At 38.1% G+C, this 25939-nt stretch overlaps 2 protein-coding genes and 1 long non-coding RNA gene across 3 annotated transcripts; 1 reads left to right on the top strand and 2 right to left on the bottom strand.

Moving 5' to 3' along the window:
• The first annotated feature begins 67 nt into the window (after positions 1–67).
• Positions 68–6926, top strand: LOC131784921 (CDK-activating kinase assembly factor MAT1-like). The gene is made up of 8 exons (XM_059101762.2): positions 68–214; positions 1044–1196; positions 2009–2094; positions 3075–3178; positions 4043–4183; positions 4838–4948; positions 5511–5623; positions 6612–6926. Exons 1-8 carry the CDS (start codon positions 123–125, stop codon positions 6730–6732), a joined length of 921 nt encoding a protein of 306 aa, XP_058957745.1. The 5' UTR covers positions 68–122; the 3' UTR covers positions 6733–6926.
• A 543-nt stretch (positions 6927–7469) lies between these two features.
• On the bottom strand, positions 7470–10073 carry LOC131784925 (uncharacterized). The gene is made up of 2 exons (XR_010718170.1): positions 9997–10073; positions 7470–8586 (listed from the first exon to the last, which is right to left on the bottom strand). It is a non-coding gene; the product is annotated as an uncharacterized lncRNA (long non-coding RNA).
• An 11585-nt stretch (positions 10074–21658) lies between these two features.
• LOC136282354 (uncharacterized) lies at positions 21659–25064 on the bottom strand. Its single transcript, XM_066169888.1, has 5 exons — positions 24967–25064; positions 24289–24368; positions 23920–24033; positions 23108–23180; positions 21659–22450 (listed from the first exon to the last, which is right to left on the bottom strand). The coding sequence occupies exons 2-5, from the start codon at positions 24307–24309 to the stop codon at positions 22323–22325; spliced, it is 336 nt and encodes a 111-aa protein (XP_066025985.1). The 5' UTR covers positions 24310–24368; positions 24967–25064; the 3' UTR covers positions 21659–22322.
• Positions 25065–25939: the final 875 nt, after the last annotated feature.

Genomic DNA, 25939 nt, shown 5'->3' with positions numbered 1-25939 from the left:
ATCACATAGCTTAGTACAATCTGAATGAGCCCGCGCTAATGTTCATATGTAGCATGTGGTATCTTCCGCGAAAATAGATTTCGAGTTGACGATGTTGTGTGGAATAACATTCTTCATTCATCATGGATGATTGGCAAATTTGTCCAAGATGCAAGACAACGAAGTACAGAAATCCAAAGCTAACGCTGTGGGTGAATGTGTGCGGCCATAAATTGTACGTCAACTCTCTGTATAAGCTTACTTAAGAGATTTGTTGAAGGTTTTAGACTGTCTTGCATATTTAGCAATTTGGGGTCTTTCATAAGTGCAACTGATGACAAATGACAATGACATTTCCTTGATGTGTCATTAATTACAGTAATTATTAGTAGTCTAAACCCTAACTGATAAAATTTATGTCTAAACCAATCAGAATTCTGTAATATTTAAAAATGGCTTGCCGAAGGCAAGGTGAATATTGTTAAATAATCCCCTAGACAAGGTCCAGGGAACTATTTATTAAAATTCATTTAGCCTTAGGCATATAATTGTTTTAGTATGATAGCTTGGTTTCTTTCAAATTCTGTTGTGAACAGTTGTTTAGATGTTAACACCATTCTGTGTCAATTATTTTGATAACTCGTTTCGAGATAAAGAATCAGGTTCCACTAGAATGTGAAAGGTTCATTTGATTAAGTCGGCAAATATGTCTTATCTCTCTTTTGCAAACTTAACCCTTTACCTCCCAGAAGTGATTAACACAAAACTTCTCCCTCACAACATCCATACATTCTTCAGCAAACAGGTAATGAGAATATTCAAACTTATCAGGTAGAAGCTACTATCTTGATCTAGTACTAAGTTCTCATAACTAGTTTACAAGGAAATGTGTAGCAGCTATAGGGGAGAATCAAGTATTTCACCTAATTTGAAATTTAGTCCTCCTGCCAATCACCTTGCAGGAGGTGATTATAGAGAGATAATAGGCAATCATTGACCAATCAGAAAGTGTTCATCTCTATAATCACCAGAGCAATAATACAAATGTCATTTATGTCCTTTAGATGTGAAGGCTGCAAAGACACACTTTTCACCAGGCCCTCTGCAGCATGTCCTGAATGTAACACACCACTGCGACTCAATGACTTCAGACTTCAACAGTTTGAAGATCTTATAGTGGAGAAAGAGGTGGCCATCAGGAAGGATATCCTAAGGATGTAGGCCTAATGAACACTAGGTGTTATCAACTGAATTGATAACATGAATTGGCCACCACAAAAAGTTTCCAAAGCTGACATTTCAAGCATTACCTTTTTGTCAGCTCCTAGGAATAGCTTAAACTCAAATGTCAGCCTAAGAAACTCTTTACAGTTGCCATTATTATTTACATCAACTACAGTTGATGAAACCAAATCATCTTGCATGTGAAACTCTCTCACTGATGCAGCACACTCTTTACTTAAAAACTTACCTCTTTATTCCAACAATGACTTAGCTCTCTAATTTGGGGTAGTTGATTGGACATGAATTTTCCCATCTTCTGCTCTTTTAATTAATTGCAGATAGGTATCAGTTTTTACAGGAACTGTTACACAGCATTAACTAGAGGATGATAAAGCTAGATTATAAAGGAAATGATCACCAACTAAAGAAGCTCTTGGATGTTTAAACCCTTTAACTCCCATGAGTGAGCAAGATAACATTTCTCCTAATGATATCATTACAGTATCAACCAGACAAGTGATGAGAATAAAGAAAACTATCTAGGGTATTTGGGGATAATTAGTTGATCCAACACTAAATTCTCTGAACTAATATCATAAGAATTGTATGGTTGATGGTAAGGAGAATTATGAATTTGATCAGGTTGACAAATTCACCTTGTTAGTACTTTATGAAATGCACAAAGAACAGTTTGGAGAATATACATGCTCGTGTTGAGATGTTAAGGGTTGATCCATTTTAAGCTTCAACAAAGTGCTTAGTGATTTTTTGTTTTTCATTATTCTTCTTTTATTGTTATAATCAGTTACAACAAGCGTGAGGAAGATTTTAAATCTGAGCCAGATCCCTTAAGAGCATACAATGACTATCTAGAAGATGTGGAGAGCATAAGTAAGATGTCTGAAGTTTTGCTACGTGTGAACAGTTCTAATGTTGTAGATAAGCAACTTCCGAATGGTTTGCATGCTGGACTTGCATAAGTGTTGTTACTTACATGTCTATCTTTTGGGAAAAGGGAGAGGAGGAGGGGGGGGGGGTTAATTGTCCAGAACCCAGTTCTAGGGGCAGATAATGTTATCTGATGGATGTGAGAATTAATCCTTTAAACCCTAAGAGTGACCAGCATCTAACTGCTCTTTACTGTACACGTTAAATCACTTATTAAGATCATGGACATGAAGGGAATGATTGTCAGTCTAAAGGGCTTTGATTGTTAATCAACTTCTCCTTGTCAGTAGCAAAGGAAATGTACAGAGAAGAGTTAAGAGAATCTGGACATTGATGTTAGGGTGTAGAGGGTTACAATTAACAAGAGGCATTAAGCCATTCTCTGGATAGAGATTTATGCGGTGGATAGCTAGGGTTTTCCACCCTTTGTACCAGTGGAGCCGCTTGGACAAGTACCTGTCCTAGTTTGTGCTATAAAAATTGTCAAGTCCATTAAAGTCCCTGATTGAGAAACATAACATGTGTAATAACCAAACAATCCTAATGCTTAATTTCTTGCAATATCTCTCTCTGTTAAAAAATAAAGAAAGCAACAACAACAACTCTGAATTTCCGAGGGTACCTAAAGAACAACAGTAACTGATAAAAATTTAGAGTGTACATAGATAGATTTAATCCTTCAATGCCCAGATGTGATTCCCATGTAACTTCTCCCTACAATATTCATCCACTATCCAGCAAACTGGTAATGAGAATACTCAACTGTATCATGTAGAAATTGTTATCTTGATATAATAACAAATTCTTGCAACTAATTTACAAGGCAATGTGTAGCAGTGAGAGGGGGGAATTATCAACCAGATCTTGGGAGGGAAAGGGTTAATATGCATCTAATTCTATTTCTTCATCGCTTATCTACTCAGTATGGAATCTTGCAAATGGACATGAGGTTGATGAGACAAAGAAGCAAATTAAAAAGTATGAAAAGGAAAATGAATCACTGATCAGGAAAAACAAGTTGAAGTGGGTGAGTACTCTGTCTCATGGTGCTGTTTTTCATGTTGAACCCTGTGTCCAGAAATGCATGCAGTAAGAAATTGGCAAAGATTTACCAAGAGCATCAGATCCACCAAGCTGATTTTGTTTTGACGAATCTGACTTAAATTCTTTAAAATCATCAATTCCACCAAGCTGATTTTGCTTTGACATATTTGACTAAAATTTGTCAAAATCATCAATTCCATCAAGCAGATCTCACTTTGAACAAAATTAGCCAAAATTGTTAAATCCATGAACATTCACTTGGTCAGCCATTTTTGTTACTGCATGCATTTCTGGATTGTGTTGCTGAGTGGGTAAGGCATTGGAATTGACTAATCTGGTGGTCCCAGGTTCAAGCCCATCATCTTGCTACTCACTGGATTTGTTCTCAGTTGCCACAAGTTTAACTCCTTAGCTGCCCTTTGTACAGAAGTTGACTGCTCTGCCTCCTAACAGTTGGGACTTTTAAGTAATATGTGCCAGTTATTTAAACGAAGCCATTGTTTAACAAAGTGAACCTTTTGACTGAAAATTTATTTTTGTAAACAGCGTTGAGGAGGCAGAAAGCTAATAGTGGAAAGACATTTATTTGATCTAATCAAATCAATCAGGAGAATCCCTAAGGTCCACTGCTTGCATAAAACCACACTTTGGGTCAGACATGGTATAAATAATAAGCCCCATATTTATTGATTCATTCATTTTATTCATTCATTTGTATTGACCCTGAAAAGCCCCATTGGGGAAGTGGTAAATTTAGCATACATGTATACCTATATACATACAACCCTTTTAGTTGGTGTTTTATGACAAAGCAAGGAGAGAAATGCATTGTGGGTGAACTTTGCAGGACAGAGAAGAAACTTTCGTTCAGCACCAGCTTGATGAGCAACTCAAACAGGAGGAGCTGCGGCGTGTACAAGCTGCTATGTTGGAAAAACAGGAGAGAAATGACAAACAGAAAGAAAATGAGGAATTTCTTGACAATCTGGTAAAGAAGATTTAGATTACTTGGGCTCCTTAGTTAGAGGGTCAATACTGTTCTCAGTAATAACAATTCATTCTATTTCAAAGTCAATTTTACTGCTTATTGGTAAAAAATGTTAAAATTGTGACATACATTTAAACACCTCTTATTGACCAAGTTCAGTAAGTTACAGAACCAAGCATATTCCTCTTGCATATATGGCTCAAGGGAGAAGTGTTAGTGCCATAACTTGGTGGAAAAAGATGATGTTTTGTAAGTTACACTATGAAGAGAGAAAGAAAACAACCGAAATTTAACAAGATGTTAATATTATATAACCCTTTAACCCCTGAGAGTGACTAATATCTAATTTCTCCTTTTGACATCACCCCTGAATGAAAGATGAAGTTCATGAGAATAAAGGAGATGATCACCAACTATAGAAGCTCTTGATGGTTGAACAAATTCTCCTTGTCAGCACCTTAAGATATGTATAGGGAGCAGTGCGGAGAATATGCATATTGATGTTAGAGAGTAAAGGGTTAATATCTTTGGGTTCAAATAGTGGGAGAAGATTTCAGTTTTAAGGCTAAGTTGACCAATCGTAATGTACTTTCTAACTGAGAGATGTAATTGTGCACATTAGCCTGATGGATCCATTTCCAACTTTCATTACAGGTCAAAGGGGATCGTTCACTGGATGACATTATAGCTGAACATGCAAATAATTTGCAGAAGAAATCTTTGCTGTTTTCAGCGCAAAACACCCAAATGACTTCAGTACAAAAAGTAAGTTGGTGATAACACATGTAAGTAAATGCTGGATTTATTCTAGGAATAACTTGGAGTTAATTGCACAAGAGGAGTATTGCCTAATATTTCCTCACTGGCTTACAATCCTTAAGTTCACTGTCTATCATACAACTTCACATTCTTTTTCTTATGTTTATTACTTTTGGGTTTTTTTTTTTTTGCAAAGCAAACTTGCTACTTTGTTGAAAATGGTGAACATTTGATAAACAACCTGCCTTTAGTAAGAGCCCACTTCAATTAAGCGCTAGGTCCATAAATTTATTAAATTTGGCATGTGCACTGAATCAGTCAACCCGTCCATTCATTCATCAATGGTTTCATTCTTCTGTCGGTCCATCCAACCATCTATCTATTAAAATGATCCAGGATGTCTGCTTGTACATCTCACTCACTTCTGTCAGTCTCCCCTCCTCTCCCCCCTCACCTTTGTCTTTGTATCAAACACGTGATTGGTATTTTTATATTAGCAGGGTCATTACAACAAGTAGTTTAAACTAGTAAAGCGTGTGATAATCAGTGTATTATTGTTGTGTTTCAGGAAACATTTGCTCCATTGCCGTTGGCTGAAGGACCCAAGTTCGAATATGTTGCTCCACAAGTGATAACTGATGGGCCAGTCGCTCCAGAAATGGAAGTATTAGCTGCAAGAGGGTCAGTTTAAACTTATCTACATTTAGTCTCCATTTTTTTTGTTTTTATTGAATGGATTCCGAATCTGTATTGCTATGTCATGTACATGTTACTGTCTGAGAGAAGTAAGGTTTCGTTGAAATTTTTTGCGTATCACTTCTCTGAAACATGAATGCAGCTCCTATTTTATGTTATTCCAATGGGTTAGCTTGTTGTAAAACTCGAACGAACTCACGAACACTTTGAATGAAGGGGGTAAGTTTCTTAAGAAACTGTGGTGCTGCGTCGGTGGGAGAGTATAACAGGGAAATCGAGTATTATCAACTGAGTTGGTAGCGTAAATTGGCCACTGTAAAGCTTTGAAACCTTTACGGTGGCAAATTTACGACATCAACTCAGTTGATAGCACTAAATTACCTCGCGAAAAAACTGTTGTGATTTCCTGAGGATCTACCAGTTACTGTGGAAGAAGTTTTCGGGTTCATTGCTTTTTCTTGTTCGTGTGTAGAGCAATTCTTTCAACTAAGTGTTGGATGTAAATTTGAACTGCATTGGTTTTGCTTATCTTCACTCTGTGATTGGTTTACAAAATTCGCGCCACTCTCTCAACCAATCAGATTTAAGCTAAAGCAATCACGACTTGGTCACTCGCGTTTTCCCGCGTTTTTAATGCAGTTTGGTTGTTTTTACTTTGATTTCTCCTTGGCTTTGTAGATTATTTCCTTTTCTTCTCATTAGCCATTGTGAATACTATGGTTTTGGTTTTACGGCACCCAATCGAAGCGAGATAAGAAACTTTTAAAATGATGATAAAATTTAACCCCCTTTGGCGAGGTTTCATTAACTGGTTACTGGCTGTGCACCAAGATGTCAAAGAGGAAACGAGTTCAAGCATCCAGGGTTTTTAAAGAAAAGTTTTCAGACCTGTTGTAAGATATTAAACGTTGTCAGGCATTTGTTTAATCTTCTGTTCTCGACATACATTGAATATTGGATTTTTTTCTTTTAGATACCTTCGTCATATCCGTACTGCCACAGAAGGCGAGAAAGCGGGAGGGTATACGTCTGAACTAGCCTGTGGCAGAGCAATACAAGAAGCCTTTTCGGCGCTCTATATAGGTGCTGAGTAGAAAAGAGTACCACGAAGATTTTTACTGAACAGTCGCTTCTTTCTTCTAAAAATAGCCTCAGACGTTAAAACTTCGAGACTCAGTTTTTGGGAAGATCTGACGCATTTCGCCCTTGTATTAGTGAAAGGTACTGCGAGAACTTTAATGTAGACTAAGTTTGTAAAATCACTTTTTAATAAATGTTCATGATACAAATAAAATATGGTCATTTCTTGGCGCGGGAAATTTGAGTTTGAGCAAGAGAACTCTCCTCAAAACCTGCAATTTACGGGAAAGAATGAAGCCGATGACAACTGATAAGCGCGGGAAAACTTGCAGCCAGTGATAAGCGAACCAAATGTTGCAGCCAGCGTTAAGTGCGGGAAAACTTAAAATCAGTGTTAACCGCAGGAAAATTTGCAGCCAGCGTTGAGCGCGGGAAAACTTGCAGCTTTTGTAAAGCGCTCAAAAACTTGCAACTGGTAGAGAATACTTCCTATGCCCTCGACCCACAATTAGATCATCCAATCATAATTAGAGGGTCGCAATGAGGTTTACTGCCAGGCGTAAAACGGCCAAACCATTTAGCCGTTAGGCGTTAAAATCGACACATCTCAATCACCAGTTTTAAAAAAGAGCTACTAACTGTAAAATCTTTCTTCGAACTATAACGGAAAGAATTTAACCGTCAGCTGTAAAATGGCTTAAGTTTTAACCGTCAGCCGTAAAAAGCCATCACCCCAATAAGACCCCTCCGCTCAAAAATCATTCAATTTTTAATCATACGGACCAATGGAGGTATATAACACACTTACAATCATAGATTGAATTTAATTAAGAGAGGGATCCGATTATCCTTATGACCTAAAAAATAGTTTCAAGTACGTAGACTTCTACGGATACTATTTCAGTCCCTGTAAATGAAATCACGAAATCCCTTTAATCTATAACAACTCTTTTAAAAAAACAGGATCCTATTTTGTGGGAAAATGTCGCCATGCATACTGTTCTCAGTTACGCCTTTTCTCGGTCCCTTGGCTTTGTAAACAAAAACTTAAAAGAAAGCGATTTTTAGTTATTAAAAGTCCACCATTCCAGCATAAAGGTTCACATAGAAGCTGTTCGGAAGTTATGAAGTTTCCTTTCAGGGGCATGGAGTGTCTCTCGGACAAAACGCAGCATCACATTTTGGGGTGCAGTCCAGATACCAAGAATAAGTGCAGCCTCCTCCACGATTATCGGTGTCATCTCGAAACGGCAATGTCCATGCGGGAACCTTGTTTGCGCTCCATCCACTGCAGCTTTGGCGGGAACCCTGACACTGAGAGCTTCCTTCTGTTTCTTTAAAGCAGACTCGACAAACTGGTTTCTTTGTAATAGTTGTAATTCGAGATTCAATCTTCCAAGCATATTTACAGCCACCACTTCTGCGGTCCGTGTCATCTCGAAAAGAACTCGTCCAAGATGGGGTACGACTCCAATCGGTACACGAGCGTCGGGACCCTTGGCACTGTGAGCTTCCTTCCGTTTCAGCAAAGCAGAGGCGATACTCTTTATTTCTTCTAATGTTATGGTGTGCCTCAATCTTCCATTGATACCGACAGCCTCCAGATCGCTGGTCAGTGTCATCTCGAAATGGCTGAGTCCACGCAGGATTTGAACTCCAACCACTGCAGCTGTAAGATGGTCCTTGGCATTGTGAACTGCGTTCGGTTTCTCGGAAACAAATCCTGAAACCATCCTCGGCCCAAGATGATGACAACCAGCCGATGACGTACACGAAGATTAAAAGATGCCTTCTTGCAGGGGTAAACATGTTTCTTTGCTGACACTGAGTTCAGTTTTCAACCACAACAGTCCGGCTCACTTAAGATACTAAGATCAACAAAAACAACAACAAAAAAGATAACGGGAAAAGATTCAACAATCGATAGATGCACGCGGAAGGGCAACAAATGGACAACGGTACAGAAGATTAAGCGAAACGGAAATTAACATTTTCTATTTCGGGGCGATAACTTTGATCATAACTAAATAAACACACTAGTAACATACTAGTAACATACGAGTACGTACGGCCAAATACGAGTGACATACGAATACATACGGAGACACACGGGTGTAATTCTCCATTTTATCTTTCTTAAATGCATGAAGAGTCACCAAACGGTTTTTGATTGAACGCACACATGCACCACATACATGAGGCTGTTTTCTTTTCATTTCTTTTCTTTTTTTTTTCTTTCGATCCTAACCCAACGACGTTTTTTTATCCTCGTGGGAGAAGGAGCTTGGCAGATTTCCACCTTGACAAGTTAAGGAGCTTAGACAGTATTCCCTTAGGAGGAAAGCGCGTTTGATCTTCGACCCATGAGAGTCTTCCTGTTTACGCTTCGCCGCTAATATTACGGATCTATAATATTTTCGCCATTGCAAGTAAATGTCGCGAGAACAATAGGCATTCTGCCCGATGGATTTTCGGTTATCTGAGGTTTTCTAGTTTCAAGGTCTGAGGTATCGTGACACCATTAACAAGGCGAAATAATTATTCATCTGTTACCAAATGGTAATGGTTTTGTTTTCGTTAAATGAAGTTCAACTCGAATCTAACTCAAACTTGAATTCAGACTAGATGGTTCTCTTTTCCTAGCGTTGTGCAAATAGGTCCTGACGGTTTTAATGAAAAAAAGAGAGAAAAATGGCAAATTATGACCTGTGTGTACTTGTATGTATCTGTATGTTACTAGTAATACTCGTGTGGTATTAAAGTCATAATCGATAAATGTTTCCTTCCCTTTTGTTAACGTTATAGCCACAAACCAAGCACAAAATAAAGGTTTAAAAAGACAAGAACAAGGAGAAATAGCATCTCATCTTTGAGAATGATATTAAGTGGTCGAGCCAGACGTTTTTAATCGGATGAGAATATTAGCATAAACACGGAGAACGCGTGAATGACAAATTTTTGCTACATATAGTTGCTCCCTCAGTTATCAAAATTCTCGACCCTTATCTTCTCCGCTTGCGAGACGCAAAAAGTATCAAAAATTTCTTGAGGGTTTAAAGATTACAACCAAACCCCAACTCATCAAAATGATAGGCGAATCGCGAGTGTTAGGCAATATTACCAAAGATACTACGATAAAATGTATGGCTGAAATAGAAAATTTGCAGTAGAAATTTAAGTTTAGTAAATTTTCCCCTATTCATGAATTTAGATCAGAAAATTCAGTGAGACTGTACTTACAGCAGATTTTACCAGAGGAGATATTTTTTTGTACATACCAGTGAGTAGGGAGGTTGAGTTGTTCATGAATAATCGTGTCTGTTCAAATGACAATGTGCCTAGACGTTGATGACTTTTATTGCCCCCAAAAACAGAAACAACATTCCATCACGTACGTGGTGTTCAAAGGATTTAATTCGTTAATGAGATTATGGTGTGATAGTTCCAACAAAATAAGACGGCATAGGGTAAAACACTTTTGCATTATTAACATGATAAGTAAAGTACTCTTTATAATAGAGATTTATAATTTAGAATTAAAATATACTTTAATTTGTTCTGTTTAGTTTGTAAATTTATATCGAGAGTGATTACTTTGGGACGTACTTTTTATATAACGCTTAAATAGCTTATTTTTGGTTTTAATAGGTATACGAATACCCTTTTGCTTCTCGTTTACTTAACTTTTTTAAAGGAGCATGTTTATCTATTGTAGCATTGACCACAGAGTAAAAGGAATCAAACATATCATTTTCCCTAAAAAACATTATCCCACTGAATTGACTGAACATCTGCTAAAAAGTTATCCGGATCAAAGCAAGAATAATCACGTGCAAACCTAGTCATATTGCTCGCTGTCCAAGATAATTTGTTGATAACTAAGAAATTTGGTAAATGATCGGTAAGGCCACAAACCAAATTGTTTTCTCGATTTGACAACCTTTTAAAAAACTATTTGTCTCAAAGATAGCTATTCTGAATATTTTTTCAGATTTGTAAAATATTTTTGGACCGTCCCTTTTCGGCTTCCATAGTTCATCTCGTAGGACCGAACACAAAGCCATGCGTCTCTTTGTTGCCCTTCTCGCGCCGTCGTATTTCGCCTTCATGCTGCGATTTTTTATTAAATTAAATTTCACAAAAGAGCGCACGATATATATTTCAGGTATATATTTTTCACTTATGATCAGCGTAAAAGCAGAGAGCTTAACTTTGACCTTACTTTAAAGTCAATAAGAAAGTCCTTAAGTTGCTGGCAATGGAGAAACTTAACATTAATTGGTAAAATTCAATTAGTCAAAACATTTGCTATGCCTAAGTTTATGTATCGGGCGTTCTTTATCTCTTTTGATAAGGATATAATTAAAAGCATAAATTCTGTGATATTCAATTTCGTGAGGAGAGGCAAAGACAAAGTCAAAAGACTAGCCTTAATTAGTGAATACGAAGACGGTGGCCTCAAAATGCCTCACCCTGAATCTTTAATTAAAACTCAAAGAATTGTGTGTCTGGCAAGGTATTTAGATGATAATAGTAGTCCGTGGAAAGTTTTCTTGTCTCATTATCTTAAGAATGTAGGAACCAGTTTTCTGCTTCAGTGCAATTTCAATCCATCGCGCCTACCCTGTAAACTACCTTCTTTTTATAAAGAATGTCTTGAAGTTTTGTCTGACTTTAATGGCAATCACGATATAATAGCTACAAAACAGGACGTTTTAAATGTGACTATCTGGAACAACCAGAACCTCTTGATTAACAAGAAATCAATATACAACAAGAGAATAAAAGAAGCAGGTTTTGTGAAACTTGGAGATATTCTCTCAAATGACTCAAAATTAAAAAGGTGGGACGCTTTTAGAGAGAAAAATCTCTCCTTGTCAGATTACTTACTCCTACAAGGCATTTTTTCCGCCATTCCGCCTAACTGGAAACAGCTCCTTAACGTTGGAGAGAATAATAACAACCGAATTGACAAAACTGTTTCAGACGATGTTCAAGATATAACTAGAATGACTTCAAAATCAATCTATTCCACCCTGGTCAAACGAATCCAGATTTCTCCGACTGCCCAATCTAAGTTTAATTCCGTATACAATATTTCAGGTAATATAGACTGGAAAAATATTTATCTATTGCCGGGTCGAGTCACTCTTGACACTAGAACGAGAGCCTTTCAATACAAAATCTTAAATCGTATTCTCTACACCAATAAAATCCTATATAAAATGAATTTGGTTCCTTCTCCGATGTGTACCTTTTGTGGAGATCACGAAGAAACTCTTGAGCATCTTCTAATCAGCTGTACTTACACTAAAAACTTTTGGCTTTCGGTTATTTCTTGGTTAAATACTTACAATATGAAAATTGATAAGCTTGATGAGGTAACAATCCTCTTTGGTATTTCCGATAATATCCCTGGGAATTGTTTGTTAAATCACATAATCATTCTTGGAAAATATACCATTTATTCATGTCGTTGTAAAAATATCAAGCCGTCTGTATCCTTACTGAAGGCTAAAACATCTGAAACTCGGAAATTTGAATTTTTGATTGCAAAAAAGAATAAAAAAGAATCTATTCATTATAAAAAATGGGAAAACATGTTATTGTAACTCAATAGATGAGTATCGGGTATTAATAGTTATAGACGCAGTTGTATATACAGTCGTTCTACCAAAAAAGGAATTTGATGTAGAAGTATTTGTACAAATTAGGTTTATATTATTATATAACCACAACATAAATTAAATCTAGCCGACTGTGAATGTAATGTAACGCAGTATTTCGTAATTAGTGTTAGTGAGTAGCGTAAGCGTTAGTGTAATTAACTTTGTATTTGTTTGTATTATTCTAGTATTTGTGCTTTAAGTGAAAATAAAAAAAATAAATTAAAAAAAAAAAAAAAAAAAAAAAAAAGAGCGCACGACGCCACACGAATCATTTGATTAAGTTTCATCTGTCATCAATATAAAAGCGAAATGAGAAGAGTTTCTGTTAAACAAGGCCCAGATGCACACAAAGTTTTCTGGCAAACAAGGCCCAGATATAGATGACGTTTTTCAAGGTGAACATAAACATTATCAGCTTAAACATTGTAAGAAGTGGAAAAGAAAGATGTCTTATCTTTCGTTCCCTGCATCCAGACATTTTATTGACTTTATTTAGGTGAGGTACCGTCAAAAAGTAATTGACTCACTTGGAATGTAATAGGTGGCTGTGAAAACCAAGAACATTTAAAAAATTACTAATGCTTTGCTTGAAATACTGACAAAGTTGATTCGGTTTAATTGTCATTTTTAACGCTGGTTACTCTGCCAGTTTTAAATGCTTTCTATAATTAGCTGCCTCGTTGTTGTTTTTCAATGCATATATCCCGCAGTGTTAGCGCTAAATATGACAAGTTTGAACGATCTGTCCACAATGTTTTGAGGGTGTAGATTATCACCAACTCCAAACTCATTAAAATGATAAGCGTATCATGAGGATGAAAATAACAAAATAGTACGAAAGATAGTATGGTAGAATGTATGGCTGAAATGGAAATTTTGTAGTAGAAATTTAAGTTCAGTCAATTTTCCCGTGAGATCAGAAATTAAGTGAGTTTGTACTAAAATCAGATTGTACTAAAGGAAATATTTTTTGTACATACCAGAGAATAGGGAGGTTGAGTTGCTCAAGAATAATCGTACCTGTTCAACTGACAATGTGCGTGGACCACGACGACTTTTTTTGCCCCAGAAAACAGGAACAACATTCCAACACGTACCACAGGTGTCCCAAGCTCACGTCTCTAAGACAGACGTGACTTTAAGTCGCGGAAGAAAGCTTATAGTGGTCGTTAGAGCTGAAGAACAAATATATATTAACTTTGATGCAGACGTCTCCTAAAACACACTTCCTTTCGATACTCGAGAGACTATTTACATTATTATGAAATTTTGCATTTTTAGTGTCCTGATTTATTTAATTAATAATGTTAATACAACTTTATTAAAATACAGACTCTACCCATATACTACATTACCTAAAAAAAAAAAGATATTTTTGATGAGAAAGGAAAAGGTCTATCTGTTTAATATATATTTTCAAATTTGCAACGTTTTTGAAAACGGGCGAATATACTAACTATATCATCTTTGTTTTACCTTCTTAGCTTAAAAATGGGAAATAGATAGAATGCTGCATATTACATAAACGTTTTTAGTTCTAGAAAAAATATAACGCTGCCATAACAGAAAGAACAACCTGTTACTTTCGCAATTTCACGATGACTCAAATTTTGAGCTGCAATTTCCACACTCTACCAGAACCTTTAGTCGAGAAAGCTCACCTTTGAAGTCTGTTCCAGTAGCTATAATATTGGCACAGCACCGCAAAACATTTTTAAATGCCAGTATTGAGTTTTCACACGGTCGTAAAGCGTTGCACATTCCATTTGATTCAAGTTCATTTGATTCAAGTTCATTTGATTCAAGCGCTCGGAAGTAACATTGACTTTTGGTTAATTAAATTTAAATAACATTTATAATACATTCACACAGCATCATCGAAAATTGAAAATTTTGTAAAACAAGTATTTCACTCGCGCTTGTTGGATATAAAATTCGTTATAGCCAACTCGGCGCTACGTTGCTTGTTGGTGACATGTATTTCCATCTAATATCCAACAAGCGCTCGTGGAATTAGGAAACGATAGACCTTCAAGCCTAATAACCTCTCGGCTGGAGATCCGTGCCTTGCAGGAACCGTGTGTTCCTCAGTTGATGAAAAGGAACATGTTCACCCGGGCAATTGTTCCTGAATAATTCAATGATGAACCAACTGAACCAACTGAACCACGTTTTCCACTAAACCCAAACAGGAACAAATACGCCTCATACAACGAATAACAGGAATAACGGTGATCGCAAAACAAGCTTAAAACGGCAGTCAATTTAAAACACATATTGCAGGCTGCAGACTGCAGACCAGGGGTAAAATGCAGACTGGGTTCTTTAGTTCAAATTCATGAACATTTCTGGTTTCTCTGAATGATTGAACTTAAAAGGACTTTGAGACTTTTACTTGCTCATCATTTGTTTCAATTTAATCAAGACTCCACCATTTTCCAGTGAATAAAAACACGTCACAGCAAAACTAAATTTTTTAAGCATCCCTTGTCGGCCAACACGAAGCCCGACACAGGTTAAGTTGACCATGAAAAGCCGCAGATTTAGTTCGGGTTACTGAATACTGAAGTGAAACACCGAGTGGAATAAGAAAGGCAGACATCCAGGGATCAGTATTGTTTCGAGTTTTTTAATTAGACCCTTATCTCGCACTCCCAAATTTGCATTAGATTAAAAGAATTTGCACACCTAACTTCCCAGCGCAAAACAAGGGTACGCAAAAATAGGTTTTATTGTCCAAGTAATCGAAATTGCCGATGTCTGATGAAGGTCCATCGCTACTACTCATTTTAAAGGCCAAACAAAGTATACATGTGAACTGCATATTCGAACACTTGCGTTTCTAATCGTTCTTACCATAAAACAATACGTCAACACGAAAATCATCCGAGGAAGACGATTACTGCCAGCCTCTCACGACTTCGGCGGCCTCGATCCCAGCTCACTTTTGAAGTTTTTCCGGATATGCGGGTTGTTTTAGAACCGAGTCTGCATTTTACCCCTAGTCTGCAGTCTTCAGTCTGCATTTAACCCTCAGTCTGCAGTTTATCCCCGGCCTGCGGTCTGCCGTCTGCGGTCTGCGTTTTACACTGACCGCTTAAAATGGCAGAAATCGCCAGAAACGGTATCCGCCGCTTTCGCCCCCTATCAAGTTCGCCCCTTCGAGTTCGGCCCTACCTTATACCGTGTTCGCCCCCACACTTTTCGAGTTCGACCCCACCAAGTCGAGTTCGCCCCCAGATTGAGTCATGTCTAAATTAGTTTCTATCGAACATTGCAAACAAGTTAGAACCAAGACAAGTTTTGAATTTTAATTGACCGACGACCATTTTGAAAGTTTATATGTGCGTGGGAGCTAGGGAGACGAAAACGTGGTTTGCGATCCTGGTTTGCATTTTCTCAAGTCTGGTTGCTATGACCTTAAAACACAATGAAGTGTGCAACACATTCTCTCAAGAAGTCTTAAATAATCAAAAGCGTGATCAAATCGTGGTTTCGTAAATTCTTCAGTCTTAATTTCATAAATAAAGCTAAACGAGGTACAAGTCTAACAACTTAAGCAATGCTGTCGCGATGAAAGCGTGGTTTGCATCTTCTCAAGTCTGGTTGTTACGATCAACACATTTCGTGTTCGTTAGATAAACCCAGGTTGTTTTATATCTTTTCCAGTCTGAATAATAAGCTAAGCAAAATGGTCGTCGCTGACGTGACATTTGGCACATTCTGCTAGTGCCTTCGTCACAAATCAACTCATCTGGATATCACTCAATCAAGGGGCGAACTCGTCTTAATGGGGTCGAACTCGAAAAGTGTAGGGGGCGAACACGGCATAAGGTAGGGGCGAACTCGAAGGGGCGAACTCGATAGGGGGCGAACGCGGTGCAATTTGCCAGAAACTACAACGCACACACAAGATGTGAGTAAGTTTATTGATTTTACGTCTAAAATGTTCATATTTCGAAATTGTTACCGTCGTAAATCGACCATATTTCGTTTCCCATTCTATTCCTTATAACGTGTCCTAATTCTCAACGGTAACTTAACACCACACCGAGTCACACAACGCGTTACGCCCTCATGAATTAATCATTCCTTCGCTTTTTCTCGAGACTTGAGCTTGGGACGCCTGTGACAAAATAAGACGCCTTCAGGAAGAAATCGACTTAGGTGCACTATTTAAGAGAAACCATGGTAAATTATATACACCCTATATAACACTGTAAAGCTTAAAAACTATAGATTCTGAAAATGAAAAACGTTTTAACAGCTTACTGGTAGGCACGCAAAAGCCTTTCAACACAAAATAGGGTAACAAAGGGTGTATACGCGTGATTAAGGCCCAATTTGATTTGTGACGCGTCAATTTTGTAGAAAGGCGAGTGTGATTAAATCCGCATGAGGCGTATTTGTTCCTGTTTTGGGAAAACGTGCTTCATGAATGAGTAATTCAGGAACCATTGCTCGTGTGAACGTGTTCCTTTTCATCAATTGAGGAACACACGGCTGCTGCAACGCACTGATCTCCAGCCGAGAGATTATTAAGCTTAAAGGTCTATCGTTTCCTTATTCCACGAGCGTTTGTTGGATATTAGATGGAAATACATGTCGCTAACAAGCCACGTAGCGCCGATTTGGCTATAACAAATTTCGTATCCAACAAGCGTTAGTGGAATACTTGCTTTATAAATTTCCAATTATGCCGTGGGAATTAACTTTAAAGTTTATTCAAACTTAAGTGACCGGAAGTCAATGTTACTACCGAGCACTAAAAGAGCAAAACTTGAATCAAATGAAATGTGCAACGCTGTACGACCAAATGAAATTAAAATTCACCTCCGGCATTTAAAAATGTTTTGCGGTGCTGTGCCAATATTATGGCTACTGGAGCAAACTTCAAAGGTGAGCTTTCTCAACTAAAGCTTCTGGGAGAGCGTGCGGGAAATTGCAGCGCAAAATTTGAAAGTCATCGTGAAATTGTGAGATGGAAATACATGTCGCTAACAAGCCACATAGCGCCGAGTTGGTTATAACAAATTTCGTATCCAACAAGCGCGAGTGGAATACTTGCTTTATAAATTTCCAATTTCGATTACGCAGTGGAAATTAACATTTTTAATTTTATTCAAATTTAAGTGACCTGGAGTCAATGTTACTTCCGAGCGCTAAAAGAGCAAAACTTAAATCGAATGAAGTGTGTAACGCTGTACGACTGAATGAAAATTCAACATTGGCATTTAAAAATGTTTTGCGGTGCTGTGCCAATATTATAGCAATTGGAACAGATTTAAACCGAGGTGAGCTTTCTCAAGTAAAGGTCCTGGTAGAGCGAGGAAATTGTAGCGCAAAATTTGAGTCATCGCGAAATTGTGAAAGTAACAGGTTGTTCTTTCTGTTGTGGCAGCGTTATATTTTTCTGAACCTAAAAACGTTGATGTAATATACAGCGTTTTATCTGTTTCCCATTTTAAGTTGAGAAGGTAAAAAAAAGATGATATAATTATATTTATGTACGCCCGTTTTCAAAAACGTTGCAAATTTGAATATATATATATATATATATATATATATATATATTAAATATACATACGTTTTCCTTTCTCATCAAAAATATTTTTTTTCTTCGGCAATATAGTATGTAGGCAGAGCCTGGATTTTAATAAAGTTGTTTTAACAGTATTAATTAAATAGATCAGAACACCAGAAATGTAAAATACGTTGTTTAAAATTTCATAATTATGTAAATAGTCTCTCTAGTCTCGAACGGAAGACGTTTGTATCAAAGTTAACATACATTTGTTCTTCTGCTCTAACGAACTCTGAAAGCTTTCTTCGTGCGACTTAATGTTCCTAATTTAAAACAGGCGGCTTCGGCTTTATTTATGCTAAAAGTACTCGTAACGCAAAGCGTTACGTGGGTTTTGTATTAAAATGGTTTTGTCGTAGCCGGACCATAAACTATGCGAGTGTTGACATGTAAGACAAACTACTGAAATATAGATGAATATATAAAGGGGTAAGTAACTAAAGAATTTGTGGTGCTGCTTGTGGGGAGTATTACAAGGTAGTTTGGTTTTAATCCATTAATGGCTAATGAAATCAGCCACCGTGAAGAGTTCCCAAAGCTGACGTTTCGAGCGTTAATCCTTCGTCAGAAGCGAATGACGAAGCTCGAAATATCAGCTTAGAAACTCTTTAGGGAACCTTATTTAATGCATTATAAACTACATTATAATGCATTATTTTGACACTGTTTATTTTTTACAGTCTTTACTTCATTTCTGTTTTATCCTTTTTTCACTTCAGTAATAAAAACGATTAATGCAATCGATAGCCTGACTTGCACCGTGAGACAAACGATTAAACATTCATTTATCTGACCAAAAAAATAAATAAATAAATGCTTGGAGTGAGTTTAAACGTGAACAAAGAGCGTAGTATTGCACAGTGTTCATGCCATTTCATGCCAGTCAAATGTTTCAAAGATTTCCTCGATGGATTTGCGTTCCAGGCATGTTTGGCTAAGGACCAAAATAGATTGGGAGGAGTTTAACAGCCTCAGTTGGGCTGTGTTTTGTGCAAATATTTAATTTTGGGAATCGTAGCTCAGTTGCAAAGTCAATGAATAAACAAGAATCAAACAAGCTCGGAATTTGGTGGAAAATGTTCAAATATCCTGTAACCTTATCAGCCATTGCTTTTTTTTTTTTGCTGTCTAGTAATCAATTTTGGACCGCAGTGTTATCTTCGCCTTAAAGCCTAATTACTGAATTGATGTTATTACCTTAAGATTCCACATTTTCTGTCAAATTGACTGAGTCAAATGATGGACTAAATTGAGCGACAGAGACTCTTGGTGTACAAAACCTCAATACTAGGTTCATGAATGACACGCATTTAGGTTCATATAGGAAGCAGGATGCAGCTAGTGTCTGTCATTCCATGTATCAGTTTCCTGCTGGGTGTTTACCGAGGGCCGCGGCTACTCCCATGGCGGGGCAGCGACTATCGCCCCGTGCGACGCCGTGTTCCGTGCCAAAGATACAGTGTAGACCGTGGGGGAGCTTACTTAGGACGGGATGGTCGGTTTTCCCCAAAATCAGCACCTACCCTCGGGGATTTTGGAGGAGTGATTCTAATCATCTCGGAGACGAAAGTGTTGTACGCCTGGAGAAGGGATGGTACTGCGATGCTGTGCTGCCCAATATGCGGATCAGCCTGCTCTCTACCTTTCTTCATCTTGTACCTCTGATCTGCTGAAACAATTTTTACGCCCTTAGGTGGTGCGTTGGGATTTTTTTCAGTGTGAGTATTCTTACCTTGTCGAAAGCTGTAGATTAACTTGGGCGACCAGTCATTGATTGATCAACTGGCTGAATGTTAATCAGCGAAGAATTTTCTTCCAACAATACTGCCTAAAACAGTTCAGAGCCAGTTAATCAAATTTATTTCCTCTTTTCAGATATATCGTCTGGGCTCTACGTCGTACTAATTATTTTATGGTGTGGCTATCTCAAGTTTTTGAACAAGATAGACGAGGGAAAATGTTGCCATCCACAAGATCATCCCAGCTGTTATGAATACCGTTACGATAAGAATGTCGCCATTCCCTTTGACAAATAGGGATGGAGTACGTGCAAGAGGGATGATTATTACATGCACGGTTTCTTCAAAAGTGGCTGCGATCAACTCTGTTGTGTTGAGAAGTACAGAAGTTGCAAGATGAAAAATGATAACATCAGCGCTCTTGTTCAGTTAATGCTAAAGCACGAAGTGCCTACACTATACTTTTTAAAACACATCTTGTCTCTTTCAGAATCGTTGTCTGTGCCAGATGGAGGAATTGGAGAGACTGGGGAGATTGCAACGCTGTCTGCAGAGACGGAGAAGAGAGCGCAAGCGCACTTGTACCAATCCCGCTCCGTCTAAAAAGCAGGCTCGGTGTTCAGGACCCAGAAAAGAAACGAGGCCGTGTAATACTGGACCTTTCCACGGTTGGTAAAAAAAATTTTGAATGGTTTGCTCATTGAGCCTTTCAAATTTCGTTTATCCCATCACTGGAAATGATTTGGCGCGTACTGACACAGGTGTGGAAATACAAGGACACATGTAAAAGATTCTGAAGAGTTGTCAGTGCGGTTTCTTCATCTAAACATCCATTTTTGAGGCTGCGGCCACTCCCCTTTTCTAAAAGTTTTCTTTACTCACTCTGTACAGCACCGTTCTAACTTGTTGTCCTCCTCCTTATTTTTATCACAATCAGTTTGCCCAGAGAGTTGAGTTTCATTATGGAAGTCCTCTACATTCCAACCAGGGAATGGAAAGACGCTTGGAGATACTGCCAAACATTTGGAGGATAACTCGCTAAAATACATCAGCCACCCAAATAGTCTCTCTTAAACCTTCTCAAGAAGACGGCGAGTTGACGGCTCATGAACCATGGATAGGACTTCAAAGAAGAGGAAAACGACAAGTTTACTTGACAGATCGCACACCGCCGACTGACCACACGGCATGGAAAGTTGGTGAAACATACAATGCAAACAAGAAATGTATGCACCTGATTGGGAAGTATTGCGGACATATTTCCTCCAGGGAAGCGGAATGACAACAGTTGCATCCTTCCAACTGAAGCTGGATTACTTAAGAGACATGCACCTGTAATTCTTTGCCAGGAAAACGCAAAACTAGAAGGAAGTACCATCGTGTCTTTAGTATCATGGCGATGAAGAGCAGTGTATTCTCCTGGCTTACTTTGTATACGTTTGAAGTTTTCCTTTGATTTAATAAAGTAAAACATGGTAATGGCGACGGAATTATTTGCTGAATCATTTGCTCCCTTATTTCACTATAAAGAACGCTCCGTTGTCATTTTTAATCACCAAAAAGGCGTGATTCCCTCTGTCTGCGCTGAAAAGACTCAAAACTTTTTGCTTGTAGCATTTCCGAGTCTTAAACCGAGGAAGCGGACGTGACGGAGTCAAGTTTGGCGGTTTTAAAAGGGCATTTCGATAGAATGTCGTAAAACAAAAGGAGGATAATCACAACAGATAATTCGAAAATATCATAAGGAGCCGATCAGAACCGAAGGTAAATAAAGGCGCCTAAAGCGCGGGAAAAGTGAGGCACCAGGTTCCGTTTTAGTTTCAGTTTTGCATCTGATTGGTTGAGAAAGTGGTGCGAATTTTCTGAACCAATCACAGAACGAAGTGAAGTAAAACCAGGGTATCCTGTATAACTTTCGACATTGATTTAAAAATTGCTTTATTTTTTTTTGATTGATTGAGAAGGTGGCAAGGATTTTGTAGACCACGCACACAGGCAAAACTCAAGTGAAAATTGCATTTAGCAGGAGGACAATGTAATTCACCCCAACAACCACAATCCTTGCTCTAAAAACACTTACACTGGGTTTTACTTCATATACTATGTACAAATTTGGTGAAATGGGCAATATTATGCTCATTCTTAGCAGCTTTGCAAGTATAAATTAAGATAATTTGAGTTGCCCGATTCTATTTTTTTCTGTATTATTCGTAAAGAAAATTATTTCTGTTGTTTGTGATTTAAACTATTTTTTCCTGAAAAAGCATAGATTGTTTTCTTATCGTAGTGGGCTGAGACAAGTTCATTTGAACTGCTGACGAAGTAGTGAGAAATACTTCGTGTTGCCTAAATTCTCCCGTTACAGAACAGTTTGCAACTCGCAACACCGACTGTTAGACAAATTTTAAAAAAGAGTCCGCTCGGTCAATGACATAAGAAAATTACAACAGAGATCAGTATGAAAAGTCGGTTCGTCTGTTCTCAATCATAGACCACACTCTGTGTTCGTTAACCCTCCATACATATCTCTATATGTGTAATTGTAAACCGCAGAGGGAAAAGAGGTCTTTTACTCCACAGCAGAAAGTTCTGACATTAGAATGACCCCAGAGTTATTCTTGATGCCGTCTCCTCAACAAACTGGACAAAACAGCGTTGTCTGAAAACTTCTGGGTCAGAACAGAAAGGAGAAGGGCAAACTGAGATTGATGAACAGCCCTGCGGGTTTCATCTTGCGAATCTAAATGACAATGAATAACATGAGCTAACAAAATATTGTTTATCATTAAACAACTTGACATATAGATAAATTTTCAATTGAGTGTCGAAAGTAAATTTATAAGGCATTGCTTCGGTTTTACTAAACTTTGCTCAATGATTGTCCAGAAAAACTCGCGCTGTCCTCTCGACCAATCAAATGTAAAACTCAATTCAACCGCGACTTGGTAATTCATGTTTTCCCGCGCTTCCAGCAATTTCCTTGTTTTTACTTTGAGTTTTTATTGGCTGGCTTCTGATAAGGTAAAGCTTTTTTCTGATTGGACACTGGAATTACCTTGGTAGTGGTTTTCGACACTCAATAGGAAATTTTCTCTTATCACCCGATGGTGAGGCAAGCCGTTGTAATCTTATCCCTCCCAACCGGTACTTGTTTGCCACGTTGCATTTCCTTCTCATCTTGTGAAAAATCCTCGAATCTGAGGTCCTCTGTTCGAAATCAACCCCGCCGTCTTCAGCTGGAGTTGTGTTATTGAAAGCCCTCCCTTTGACTTTCACAAAATTCCGGATCTACTGAAGTACTGTGCTGTGTAGGCAGCGACATATTACATAACGAGACATTTTGGTCACCGTGGCTTGTGATTGAATATTGAACCATTATCCATTTAATTCTCAATACCTGTCGGTCTGCTTCCTTCGTGATATGCCAACATCAAAGAACAAGATGCTCTTCCAATCTCAACAGAAGTTTCCTTCAAAATGTAAGAAAGATACCACAATAAAACTTTATTCAATTCATCCAAAGCTTCGTAAGTTGCACAATTTTCTACTGTTCATGTTAAGCAGTGTGCTTAACCGATCAGTTTCACTCCCTAGACCTCCTTAGTAATTCTCCTTACTGTCTGCCATACAATTCTTGCGATGTTAGTTCAGATAATTTGGTATTGGATCAACTAATGATCCCCTTGTTGATTTTTTTTCTTTCTTCTCATCACTTGCCTGCTTGAATTTTATTGATATAGTTAGAAGAAATTATGTCTTGGTCACACATGGAGTTAAAGAATTATAGGTTTTAACAAGTACTTGCAATTCCCTTCTGTTTCAAACTCTTTAAGGGACAAAAAAAAGTCACACTTTTTGTCTTATCAAACTGTTTCCTGCCATTGCACCTTGAACGCTTGCATATTCACTAACAGCATGTTCTTTTTAAGCTACCAAGCTGATTTCCTTCCAGCCAAGAAACCGCTGGGAATTTGTTTTTAGCGCGCGAACGAATAAACAACAAATTTTAATCTTCACTGGGAAAACACAGAAAGATACAGAAAGATCCAACTGAAAACAATTTGCAAATAAACGATTTCCTGTCAATAATACACCCTTTTCTACCGGGAGGAGGACCAATACCTTATAGCAAGCGAGCAAACAATGGACTTAACAAACAAACAAAAGGAGAGAAACGTTTCGAGTAACACCTTCCTGTAAGCATCTAACCTCGTCTGTGACGCTTCCCAAAGCACCAATGTAACACTGCTCGACCTCATATCCACGAACCAGTTGTTTGTTCATCAGCGTAAGAAATAAATCTTGAAGACTATCCCACACGACCTGAATTACACCAGTTACGCCGCTTAATCAAACAACTCGCACCACAAAAAATGAACAATATTTCACCCTCGACTCATTTGCAGTAATGGCGGTTATTTGTTACATTCAAATACTAAAAATTTCATGGAGGATTTTAGCCGCTGTCCTTACACAACGAGGTATCTGCAACGCGAGAGATCCTTGTAAAATGAAAAGTAACTCGTCCGTTTGTAACAACAAAAAAAAGGAATGTTTATCGTTGATTTAACTCCATACCCGTTTGTTCTCCAAAGACATGATCAGGTTCACGTGAGGAATGGAAAGCAGTCCTGCAAAGGGAACCGCCACACGCCTTTCTACAAGGAAAAAAATTCACCAACATCAAACCATATATTAATGCCGAAACCTAAAATACTGTTAGATGTCTACAATAGGGGGTTGCAGAAGGGCAATCACTTTTAAAATTAATGTGGGACCTTACGAGCAATAATTGCATGTTATTTCAAATTGGCGAATGTAAAATTTGAATTTGTCACTTGGGTCCCGGTTGTTTAAACACTGCGGTAATTTATACATCGATCAATTTGAAGCTTCTACATCCGACCCCCCAGGCAACCCCCCAATCATTTGACCTTTTGAAAATTGGTACGTTCAAATTCCCCTCCCTTTTAGCCAAAACTGTGTTCAAATGCCCCACCAAGTGCCGGATTTGATGGAAACGACAACTCCTTGTAATCAGATCAGAGCCACAGAAATTGTCCTCAACCTTGAACGTCTTAGAGTAAATAGCATCAAATTTCTCCTCACGTTATCATACCCGATTCTTTCATCAAGGTCACGAGAATGAACAAAATAATCATTAAATGGATTCTCCTCGAACGTACCATGAGAAATGTATTGAGAACGGTATGGAGACTGTGGATACGAATGATCAGATGTTGAGGGCTAAGCTACCTTTTAACTTGCTCCATAATAGGCACAGGTTGTCGACGACATCACAACAATTTTGTGCGCAATTTTTTGTAACAAATTTCACCCCGTGTGCAGATCTACACGCTGTTGAGAAGACGAAAACAATTTGTTAGCGTCAGTCTATATAGCAAACGACATGAGTGAAACACGATCTAAATTTTAACAACAGATCTCTAGAATTCAAATATTGGCATAGATTGGCAGCGTATTAGGCAACGATCAATTCGAAGCTTCAACACCCCCCCGGCAACCCACGGGCATCTGACTGTGGCTTGTGCCCGGGAGTGGCGAATTTGAACCTCGTCTAGGTAGGACGGGAAATTTGAACCGGACCTGTCAAAGAGACCAAGTTAGCGAGGTATGAAATTGTAATAAGAAGCCTTTTATATCGTTAGCAATGCCAGAGGGCAATATGAAGCGAATCCTGTGTTTTGATTGGCTACCCAAGCGGGCAAGATGGACCCATCTTGTCTACCCGGGATTGCCCGCTTTGACCCTGCCCAAGAAAAAAGAAATTACTCGGAGCGTGATTTTTGAACAATGTCGGCGATAGAGTCGCAAAAAGCGGCAGAAGACAGTCAAACAAAGAAAACAAAAACGACTCTCGTGGCTTTATTGGGTCACAAAAACAGTTGGTTTTCTTTTCCCTCTCTCGAAATAAACAGGTCTCAATTTTTAATAAAGCGACAATCCTTTTGTTATAGACAATCTTTTGTTATATAATAAATTGACCAAGCTTGTTCGGTCAGATGGCTGGATATTAGCCGCGGTGTTTTTTTCCGTGTTCATGGACCGAGATGAACCTCACGCTTGGCTAATAACGCATATTCAAAGTAAACTAAACTGCCTTCCACGCGGAGGTGTAGTAAAATGGATTATGCATTTTGAATCTCCTTCGTCCAAATAGGATGTTACTTTGTTACTAATAAACATAAAGCACTGAGAGGAAGAATAA

The sequence above is a fragment of the Pocillopora verrucosa genome, chromosome 7, assembly GCF_036669915.1.
Source record: "Pocillopora verrucosa isolate sample1 chromosome 7, ASM3666991v2, whole genome shotgun sequence".
Taxonomy (NCBI): domain Eukaryota; kingdom Metazoa; phylum Cnidaria; class Anthozoa; order Scleractinia; family Pocilloporidae; genus Pocillopora; species Pocillopora verrucosa.
This window is presented reverse-complemented; position numbering and strand designations above follow the sequence as displayed.

Excerpts from the sequence above, each read along its gene's own strand:
- LOC131784921 (XM_059101762.2), top strand. The coding sequence starts at position 123 with ATGGATGATTGGCAAATTTGTCCAAGATGCAAGACAACGAAGTACAGA. Across the intron at positions 2,095-3,074 it reads AGAAGATGTGGAGAGCATAA|TATGGAATCTTGCAAATGGA; the intron begins GTAAGATGTCTG and ends TTATCTACTCAG. Across the intron at positions 4,184-4,837 it reads AGGAATTTCTTGACAATCTG|GTCAAAGGGGATCGTTCACT; the intron begins GTAAAGAAGATT and ends CTTTCATTACAG.
- LOC136282354 (XM_066169888.1), bottom strand. The coding sequence starts at position 24,309 with ATGTCTTTGGAGAACAAACGG. Across the intron at positions 23,181-23,919 it reads TGGGAAGCGTCACAGACGAG|GAAACTTCTGTTGAGATTGG; the intron begins GTTAGATGCTTA and ends TACATTTTGAAG. Across the intron at positions 22,451-23,107 it reads CGAAGGAAGCAGACCGACAG|ATTCGCAAGATGAAACCCGC; the intron begins GTATTGAGAATT and ends ATTGTCATTTAG.